At 42.3% G+C, this 11,612-nt stretch overlaps 1 protein-coding gene across 1 annotated transcript; it reads right to left on the bottom strand.

The window, feature by feature from the left end:
• Positions 1-2,492: 2,492 nt before the first annotated feature.
• On the bottom strand, positions 2,493-3,440 carry LOC310996271 (olfactory receptor 52N2-like; the record flags this gene model as incomplete). The annotated part of the gene is made up of 1 exon (XM_083985649.1): positions 2,493-3,440. One exon carries the CDS (start codon positions 3,438-3,440, stop codon positions 2,493-2,495), a length of 948 nt encoding a protein of 315 aa, XP_083841775.1.
• Positions 3,441-11,612: the final 8,172 nt, after the last annotated feature.

Raw genomic sequence — 11,612 nt, 5'->3', positions numbered from 1 at the left:
ATACAATGTTACAACATGCATATCTGTGTAGTTTAATCTGTCATAAACAAAAGATTGCAGGTTAGGGGGCGTGTTTGTGTCACGGTGTGCAGAGACAAGAGCTGGGACACCGGGGCGGTGTATATTGCCCTATGGCCAGTCACATGAGAAATTGTCTTGTTATACAAGAATATCTATTTGGCTAAAGAGGAGAAAGATAGTCTTATCTTGGTTGGATAAATATGACGACTGTCATCCACTATACCAATTTTTCATTAGCAAACTGCACAAAAACTACAAAAAAGCCTATTTTCCAAGAACTGCAGTCATATTTATCTATTATTACATTATCGGCACTAGTTATTACATTTTACAGTTTTTTAATACTAGGCCAATAATGTAATAACCAGACAATAATGTAATAACTTATTACATCATTGGCAAAAAGTTATTACATTATTGGCTCAAAAGTTTTATTACATTTAAAATGGCCAAAATTATTACATTATTGGCCATTTTTACGTTTTGGGTTGCTACAAAGTACATTTAGTCCAGTAATGTATAGTGTTGCAGTGCTCCTAATTACAGTAGCTGTAATTTCACTTCTTCAAGCACACATTCACATTACATTGTTCTGAGTTCACTTGAGTTTCACTTGAGTTTCACTTGTGCATTAATCACTGTAAACTCTCAGTTGCTCTTCACGCACGCAGCTGCAGAGCTCTGCATCTCTCCTCGCAGGTCTCAGTGACTACTGCTAACACCAGCACTGATACCTCACCTGGGTTTAGCAACACAATGAAATAGCATCTGTGGATATCTGTGCAGTATCTGTAATCTGTAATCAGTGATGTATAGTGTTGCAGTGCTCTAACAGCCGAATTTGATGTGAGCTGGTCAGTAGTTACTTACAGTCTAAAATTGCACACACAAACATATAATTACCTTATAAAATGTAATTTAAACATCAACTAACCAAACAGTGGATACAGTAGTTAAACATTAAAATGCTGCTCAGGTCAATGAATTCATAGAATATGATAAGTGCTGAATTCTGGACACCCCCCAAACATATAAATGATTAATCATGCTGTTAGTTCTGTGTGTAGTGTTTGGAAACACAACAGGAACACCAGACAGTATTATCTGTGATGAATGTTTCTGTGACCTTTGATATATGTCAAGGCATATACAAAAATGTGAATGGTTTCTTATATGAGTATCTCATATAAGAAAACCTCTAGTCTGGGTGGTCTGATCTGGTGAGTGCATTGAGTACATCAAATATGGGTATACTGAGCCCCAAAGCATAATAATAATAATAATAACAATGATATATATATATATATATATATATATATATATATATATATATATATATATATATATTCTTTTTTTTTTTTACATATTCCACTTTATACTTCATTATGTTTGTATATTATGCACACTATTTTCTTAACATTACCAAGGTGAATCTCCATGTGGAGTTTCTATTTTACGTAGTAAACCTCTAAGATGGGGGTTGAAAAATCTATTCAATAAAACTGCAAGAACAAACAGTACATTTGCCTGTTGGCTGAATGAAACTTTGCTATGTGTGCTGATGGTTTTGCTATGGTCAGAGGAGGCCCATCTCTCCTCATGTTTTTTTGGATTCACACATAAGCAAAATAATACATGAGATGTGAACTAAAGATTCAACCAGGATTGCTCAAGAATCAATATGATCACAAATCAAGAAAATGTCTGGAAGAAAACAGAAGGTAGATGAACCTGCCTCCATCATATTAATTAGTTAGAAAAAAAAGGAGATTTCAGGTCTCTGACATTAATCTGCTGGCAGGTCAGCTATGTAGAAGACTTGTTCAGAGTCCGATTTGTTGTTGGTGTTCATACCTGAACAGGTCCAGCTTGCAGAGTGATAAGATCAGCTTCTGACTTTCCTCCACCCACCTGTCCTTGCTTAACTGCTGAGTCAGCCATTTAATACCTTCTGTCTCCTGCTGTCATTGGCTGCAGAGACAAAGTCAGGATGGAAATCCAACAGACCACCAGGGTTACAAATCAAAGAAGGGAGGGTAACGTTAATTAAACATTTCTAATCAGTCAGGAAAGAGGGACAAATTAGGCCTGTGAGTGTGAATATTTTTAATTTTTACATTAAAACTGACAATTACCGGTACTTCCCATATACACTGACTTTCTCTTGACGTCTGCAGCATTTACTGTAAGTGTGTTGTCAGTGCATTGTTGTGATGCAGAATCACACACAAACACGCAGTCAGAAATAAAGGTTGTTTTAATTCACACACTTGAAATACACGTTTCTCTGTTTTTCTAAGAGTCTAGGAGATGTGGATTTGTTGATCGGCCCTTGGGTGCTCTGTGCTTCACAACTGCTCTTCAGAAACCTGTGGGTGACATCTAGGCCACGTCCATCTTTATTTACAGTCTTTTCATAGAGAATAGTCATTTGCTGCTGTATTATAGTTTAAAGTGTGCTTCATAGAACTTTAAAAGTGGGGCTCAGTGAGGATAAAGCAATAGCATGTCAGTGTTTTCAGGATGTGCTTTCGTATCTCTGTGGTTCTGAAGCCGTAGATGATCGGATTGAAGCAGCTTGGGATCAGCAGGTACATGGTGCTGAAGAAAATCCGACTGGAAGCGGGGAGACCACCTCCAAACCGATATGACAGAAGAGCAATAAGTGCCACAATCAGGCTGATGCTCATCACCACAATGTGGGTGATGCACGTATCAAGAGCTTTGACACCTGCCCTGCCAGACTTCAGCACAGACATGAATATCACAACATAAGAGGCAGTGATGACGATGAAGTCAGCTACAGGGATGAGGAACACACCGATCAGCCCCACTAAACTGTTGATTTTGGTGTTTCCGCAGGCCAGCTCCACCAAGGCCATGTGCTCACAGAAACAGTGATTTATCACATTAGTGCCACAGTATGACAATGATCCTGCAAGAACCACAAAAGCTGTGATTAAGACGACATTCCTGAGCACAGGTACAATCATAAACCTGAGAAACTTCTGTGGTGCCATTTGCTCATGGTAGTAGAGTGGCGTGCAGATGGCGAAGTAGCGGTCCAACGCCATCCACACTAGTATTGTCGAATGAAATGTTCCTATAAAGTGAATTAACTGCATCTGCACCAGACAGCCAATCAGAGAGATTCCCCTCCAGTCAAATAGGAAACTCAGCAACATGTTGGGGACAAAGAACAGTGGGAGGCACAGGTCCATAAACGCCATGCCGGCCATGAGGAAGTACATCGGGGAGTGGAGGCTTCTCTGTGAGATGATGACGTAAAGCAGCAGGGAGTTGGCCAACAGTGACACGACAAGCATGATGAAAAATGGGATGAAGAGGACGGGCCTCAGAGCTCCCAGTTCACTGAAACCATCAAGGATGAAGTGTTTGTGTGAGGAGACGTTGTCCATCCTCCTCTCCTCCTCCTCCGACCTCCTCATCCAGGGTTTTAGTTCAGTCAACCTGAGAACAGAGACACATTCAACTGTTAAGTCTCATTTATTCACAACTGTAAAATATGTCTTTTTTTTAACCTGCTTTCCCTTTGCACACACCAATTTAAAAAAAAACCAGTGACACATGACATTTATCTTTATCTATTGTTAATGGCTGTAATTTCACTTCTTCAAGCACACATTCACATTACATTGTTCTGTGAGTTCACTTGAGCATTAATCACTGTAAAGTGTAACTCTCAGTTGCTCTTCATACACACAGCTGCAGAGCTCTACATCTCTCCTCACAGGTCTCAGTGACTACTGCCAACACCAGCACTGATACCTCTGTGACACCTGGGTTTAGCAACACATTGAAATAATGTGCAGTGCATTTTACAGAGATCATGGAACAAAGTCAGGTACATTTAGTCCAGTAATGTATAGTGTTGCAGTGTTCATACCTAATTAGAGTAGCCAAATTTGATGTGAGCTGGTCAATAGTAACTTGCAGTCTGACATTGCACACACAAACATATAATTATCTTATAAAATATATTTTAAACATCAACTAACCCAACAGTGAATAAAGTAGTTAAACATTAAAATGCTGCTCAGTTGAATGAATTCATAGAATATGATAAGTGCTGAATTCGTTGACACCTCCTAAACATATAAATAACTGATCATGCTGTTATTTGTGTTAGTTGAGCACAGAAACAACGCAGAAAATATCTGATACTTAATAAATCATCATCATAATCACTCCAGTCAGCTACCACCGTGTGATCACAGCCAAACAACAGTTAGATAACATATTTAATTTATCTCCAATTAAATTTGTCAAAATCTTTTTTTTTTTTTTTGTAATCTGCACAAGTCTCTTTTCTCTGCCTTGTGGTTGATGTGTCCAGAAAGAGACCGTTGTCTGACAGTTCAGCAGGGAAACAAAACATTGAAATCAGATGACAATTACACAAATATTATTCAGTGTCTTCTTTTATGTGAATGGCAAATTTTTGATTTTCCACATATCACACTGAATATGTGCTTCTATATATAGCTAATAATATGATTTTTCTTATTCTGTTGTTAGATTCTTTCAAGTACTTAAAATACAAGGCAATTTTCAGGCTGTACTTTTTTTCTTTTTCTTTCTTTTTTTTTTTTTTTAACCCTGATTGTGTATCTACATCTCCTGCAACATGCCCAATGTAGACTTAAGAAAAAGAAAAGCTTTGTGACAGCCCTGTTTTGGATCAATCCCCATGGTGCTGCTCAAACTTTCTCTCAGCTTTGTCATAACGTTTTCCTGAATTATTTTTGCAAGCTGTTAATAATTTTACTATGCATCCAGTTGTCCAGTCATCATTGTGGAGCACCCTTCCTCATGCCACTTTAACAGGAAGACAGGTTGAATTTTGATTAGTCTCAGCCAAGAGGGTTAAGTGATTTAAAAAATGCATAACTACAGTGAAGCTGACATCATTTGACAACAACTGTGCTGACTAAATGTGCTGACCAAACATTTAGATTTCTCCTGACTTCTCTGGCAGAAGACATCTGGCAAAAGAAAAGGAATACATCAATACCATGAAACATTTTCATGAACAAAGCTCACAAAGAGCAGAGAAGCCTTATCTTTCTTTGAATATAGAACTGTAACACATTAAAACACAAAGGGATTAATCAACAGATGTAGACAATAGAGTGATATCATCAAACACTGTGTTGCTGGTGAAGTGTAAGACTGATTTTTAGACTGAGTTAGCCATAAAGAGCAGCTCAGACTTCCACTCTGTAGAAAATAAATCACATGCTCTTACTTGCTGCTGTTTGAGAGTTATTCTATCTGCATGTTGATGAAAACAGACTCCCCTCCACTCACCTATGCCTGCTGAACCACTGTTTCTGCACTTTAATACCCTCTGTCTGACACTGTCGGTGACGAATGAGACAAAGTCCCACAGAGAACCAAGGTCATGACCCAAAGAACAGAAGTGACTGTAATTGACTTGTTGCTAAGTTATGTGATGGGATTTGTTTTCACATCATTAATTTCAGGTTTTAGTGGCTGTATGTGAGGGGCATCCTCAGTGTTTCTGGAGAACTTGCAGCTTTGTGTGTTTTAGTGTTGACATGTCCAAAATGACTTAAATCTTTAGCTTAAGTTACTAATGCAATCACTTGAAGATTGCGAATGAAGATGTTAGACAGCCCACATTATTTTACATGTTAAAACAATGTTTGTTCAGGGTATTATGTATAATTTATTGATTTGATCTTCATTGGGAGTATATACAGTGGGTATGGCAAGTATTCAGAACCCCTTCAATTTTTCACCAAATTTTGTTGCAGCTTTATGTTAAAATCAATAAAATATTTTTTTTTTCTCATCAATCTACACTCACCATCCCATAATGACAGAGCAAACCCAGAAGTTTTTGCAAATTAATCAAAAAAAAAAAAAACCTGAAATATCACGTGAACGTAAGTATTCAGACCTTTTGCTCTGACACTCATGTAGGTCATTCAGGGGGTGTCAGTTTTTTTTGTTCATCTTTGAGATGGTTCTACACCTTCATTGGAGTCCAGCTGTGTTGAATTAAATAGTTTGGACATTATTTGGAAAGCACACACCTTTCTAAATTAGGCCTCACAACTCATTTGCATATCAGAGCAAAATGAGATCCATGAGGTCGAAGGAACTGCCTCAGAGACAGAATTGTAACAAGGCACAGATCTGGGAGCACAGTTTGGGTCAACCATTACATGACTCTTACTAGAGTCAGAGGGAGCCTTGGTTAGAGAGGTAGCCAAGTATGTTCATGTGATATTTCAGGTTTTCTTCTCTGACAGAGGAACCCCCTTCAAAGCAGACAAGGAAGTGGAAACACTTCTGGTGGAATGAGCTACCACATGCCCCGGCATTGGGATACTCTGATTTGGAATAGACCTCAACAATAGTGTTGACAATCCAATGCGACACACACAGTTTGGACACAGGGTGGCCAACCTTTGTTCCCCCAAAACAGACAAACAGCTGAGAGTGTAAGTGCCTCAAAGACTGAGTGCGTCCTTCAACGCCCTTACTGGTCACAAAGCAATCAAACCAATAGATAGATATAGGCAATAGAGACACACCCAAGTTGGTGTGTCCACTCACCCTCTTGGCCGAACACACAGCCAAGACGAAAGCCATCTTGTAGGTCAAAAACTTACGACACCACTGTTCCAAGTGTGACAGTTGACGGCCCTGTCACTATGCCTCCAATTGATCATGTGCCCTGGCTACTTGGCCACAGGGATATCCTTTTGGTCAAATGGTCAGCGTGCATGACTCTTACCCGGGAGACTGGAGTTCAAACCCTGCCCGGGCCCTCCTTTGTCCTGCCACACAAGAGCTCATAAGGAGTCTGCATCAGGGATCTTAGCACCACAGGGAGATCCCATGATGGAGCCCTGGGCGACCTGTGTGGATGTAGTCGATATGCCCCCCTAATGAACTAAGAGACCAGAGGGTGTCTCCCCACTGTAATACAACCACCCTAATGGAAGCAAAAAATAACAGCAGTATGCACCTTGTTTGTGCTGGGAGTCCTGCCTGAATCAAAAAGCGACTGCAGAAAGCAAAGAACCAGATCAATCAAACAATTGAATGGATCTCCCTGTTTGTTGCAACACCATGCAGAGAATACTTCTGTCGTGGAAATTCTTAGCCGTTTGCTGTTGGTGAATAATGAAATAGAGACTTCGCCGGCGGCCATGATTTTATTTCCTTGCAAGTGTGGCAAGGTGAAGAGGGCCCGGGCGGGGATTGAACCCACACCTCCCGGGTAAGAGTCATGCGCGCTTGCCAGTCACCCAAAGGGACATCCCCTTGGCCAAGTAGCCAGGGCACATGATCAATTGGAGGCATAGTGACAGGACCACCACTGTCACATCTCTCCCCCTCTTTTCACAAGCACGTCCTCGTGCTTCCGCGCAGGCTGCCACACATTATGAATCCATGGACCCACCACTAGTGCTACATGGATCCTGCCGACAACGCCAGAATGTGGCAAGGTGAAGAGGGCCCGGGCAGGGATTGAACCCACACCTCCCGGGTAAGAGTCATGCGCGCTTGCCAGTCACCCAAAGGGACATCCCCTTGGCCAAGTAGCCAGGGCACATGATCAATTGGAGGCATAGTGACAGGACCACCACTGTCACACAAGGAAAGGTCAGTTCGACCCAAGTGGGTGATGGTAAAGAAAAGACCAAGACAAAGGGGAGACCGAAACACTTATACCTGAGGAAACGCCCCCTCAGGTATGCCACACCCCTTTGTCTGCTGCAGGGGCCGGTCCAATACTCATTCAATGCTCTTTTGTCTGTTGCAGGTATTGGCACCGACCCCCGAGGGTGTATTTTCACACCTGGGGCATCCTGCAGGGTTACATGTTAAGAGGTCTAGACATTAGAATACACAAATGGGTAACAAACAAAAGAAGATCTGATACCTTGGAGGGAAAGCAGGGGGTAGGGACGTCACAAGTGATTAAAACAAAGGAATCACTTCCGGGCCTAGTTAGTCCGAGTGGAGGGAGCCCGGGCATTGCCCATGGTTCTCAGAACAGCCTCATCTAAGTCTTGAGAGAGGGACTGAGAAGGGGCCAGGCCCAAAGCTAAAAGACCTCCGGTTTGGGGTGCCAAATCTGATCCCCTACCTGGGAGGGAAGGTCTGCCCTGAGTGTCAGGGCCCATGGCTGGCCATGAACCGGGGAACCAATGCCTCCTGGGCCATCTGGGTGCTACCAACAGCACCCTGTAGTGGCCCTGTGTCCTCTGAGAGGTTACCAATATTGTCCAGGAATTCAAACAGAGACCCACAAAAACTGCCTCCTGCCTTGGTTCAAGGTTGCTTTTGCTTGTGTGACAGTTGAGATTCCTGTCACTATGCCTCCAATTGATCATGTGCCCTGGCTACTTGGCCAAAGGGATGTCCCTTTGGGTGACTGGCAAGCACGCATGACTCTTACCTGGGAGGTGTGGGTTCAATCCCTGCCCGGGCCCTCTTCACCTTGCCACATTCTGGCGTTGTTGGCAGGATCCATGTAGCACTAGGGGTGGGTCCATGGATTCCTAATGTGTGGCAGCCTGCGCGGGAGCACGAGGACGTGCTTGTGAAAAGAGGGGGAGAGGTGTGACTCTTCACCTTGCCACACTTGCATTTATCTTGAAACCCAAGGACTGAGGATCACTCTCTGTGTGTCTTCCAGGACTTGGCTGTGGGACGGAGTGCAAATCAGCCAGCCATCCAGGTGAGGAGGATCTTTACTCCCAACAACTGGAGAGGAGACAAGGCAGCCCCTACCACCATGGTTAAGACCCGTGATGAGAGGGAAAGGCCAAATGGCAAAGTATGCATCTTTTAACCATTCGCCTTTCTCCAGGACTTCCAGGATTTGAGCCGTGTTCAGCATTATGAATGGGATAACTTTTATGTATGTGTTCAGTCACCTTAGGTCCAAGATGGTAATGCCAATTCCACCATCTTTTTTTGACACAAGGAAGTATGTGGAGTAGAAACCAGCGAGCTGCTCGCCTGGAGCGACTTTTATTATGGCTCCCATAGGCCCTGGGTCTCTGGGGGGGAGCATCTTCCTCTGGTATGACAAGTGTCCCAGAATGCATCTTGCGGCAACCAGCAGCAAAAAGCAGTTTATTTCCCACTGTAGTGCTGTTATTACGTCACTTTATTAAGTTTTAGTAGTGCTGTCAATCAATTCAAATATTTAATTGCTCTCTGTTTAGATTAATAAACACAATAAGCTACAAACACACACACATTGGCCTCTTGTATACGCCAATCGCGGTGTTTTATTTTGAAAATTGACCGGATTCTCTCGTGTTTCTTTGTTTGACTTCCTGCTAGGATTGACGTGATCGCTCGCGGCTTGTGCACAAAACATACGCCGAAACAATCGCTGCAGGGCGGTGGTGTGCGACGCGGGACCAGTGCCCGGTGCGATGGCCCGTGGCCCTAATTAACGAGACTACTCAAATCATGCACATACTGCATTTTGTCCAAATCAGTAAGTAAGTGGTAAATGGACTTGCACTTATATAGCGTATATAGTGCGGCATAGTGCAGGAAACTGTTTGAGGCAGACATGCAGACAGGGGGAGCCGGGAATCGAACCACTGACCTTCTGGTTAGTGAATGACCCGCTCTACCACCTGAGCCACAGCCGCCACACAGTACATACTAGCAATATAATATGTGGTTTTGAATACAGCCGGCATATTGGATTTCTGGCAAAGCTTGTCATGTCTGCTCTGTAAAAGCCAGTGGAGACTACTGATGATGTATGTGATTGTTGGGGTGTCCCAATTCGTAGGGGTTAACTTTCAACCCCTACCCTAGCTCTGTTTCAACAGGCAAGGGTAGGGGTAAAAAAGAGAAATGGGATTGGGCCTTACTTTCATACAAGTTCTACATGAAAACATGTTTTGATTTTCACAGCTGCAGCCACAGTGTGACGTATGGTGGACATAGAGAGGGTCAGTGGAGACTCTGGTGTGTGATTACTTCATTGTTACTGCATCTTTTGATTGTAATGAGTCCCTGTGGAGCTCCTCTACACCTTAATCAGCTTCGTCAACAGCAGCTATTTTCATCTGTAACAACACAAGGCCAGACCCCAGGGGCTGCAGTCTGTGTGGACACTTGGACACTCTGGAGGCAGTGACACCTGAGGTAGTAGGGTAATGTTATGTTTTTAGCTGCAGTTTCTGCAGCAACCAAACTAACATAAACTCAGTGATATGTTAATAAACCAAAGTTTAAAAACTTAATGCACAGGAAACTCAGTCAACAAACTATTAAACCAAATTATCAGAACTGTTATCAAAACAAGATTGTGAGACACATTTCAGTGTTTGACATTATATTTAAATGTTTCCAGACAATTTCCTCACGTATAGTATGTTGCCAGCTTTTGTGAAGTTGTAATGTTTGTATGAGAGGCCGTTTAGGAAATAATTCATACTTGCTCTCACACACACCACTATACTCATACACAGACACTACTATACTATCTTACACACACTACTATACTCTCTTACACACACTATTATACTCTCTTACACACACTACTTTACTCTCCTACACACACTATAATACTCTCTTACACACACTACTATACTATCTTACACACAGTATTATACTGTCTTACACACACTATTATACTCATACACACACACACACAATGAAACGTGAGCAGCACAGATTTGTGTGTAAACCCTGAGCAGCGCAAATTTATGTGGATTTCCGCATTCATCAATCTTTTAGTAGTGCTGATTTTTTCGTAGCTACTCACGAAATCTACACCTGCTCCGGACTGTGTGTAGCGCTTGTGTAAATGTAGGAATGCAAATACGTAAATACTGCTTGTCACTGTTGAAAATTACAATTACTAGTCTCTCTCATGCTCAAAATACACCGACGGCTTTGAAACACATAATTTAAACATGACAAACAATTAGAAATATTTGGAGAGAGAGACGTTTTAGGGATCGGACACGCACAAACACGTCAAGGCTCCATCTTATGATGAAAATAATCTGATATAAACCCGGAAAAAACTTTTTTGTGTTGCTACACGCTCGGTTGGCGCACAATTCACCCTGCGCAGCAGCGCAGTCGGCACCGGTTTGGATGGAGCTGTGACAGACGGCTGGTGCTTCTGTAAGAATATAACCTGCCTATATAACTTCATGTGTTGAAAAATGAAAATGGATCAAGAATAACTCCACAACTATCAGGTCCATATGCAGGAGCTTGGTCTCTATGATAGACCTCTGAGAGCATATTTCCAGGGTCAGTAACACTGACTTTTCCAATGTTGGCACCAGTGGCCCAGCGGTAGTGTTTTGCCTGAAGGAAGACCCCATTTCCCATGAGCACCAGCATGTAGCGTTGTAAACATCCTGATCGGCGCTTTTCCGATGTTTTGGTTACGCTCCTATCGCCCATGTGCATTTGTTTTCAACAAAGCTGGCGAACAATCAATAAATGGAGCGGTGGATAACGTTACATAACGGTGTGTGTGTTTGTGTAGTCTTACTGTGCGTTCACACCAAAAGTGATAAAATCGCCTGTAG

The sequence above is a fragment of the Trachurus trachurus genome (assembly GCF_905171665.1).
Source record: "Trachurus trachurus genome assembly, chromosome: 13".
NCBI classification, from domain to species: domain Eukaryota; kingdom Metazoa; phylum Chordata; class Actinopteri; order Carangiformes; family Carangidae; genus Trachurus; species Trachurus trachurus.
This window is presented reverse-complemented; position numbering and strand designations above follow the sequence as displayed.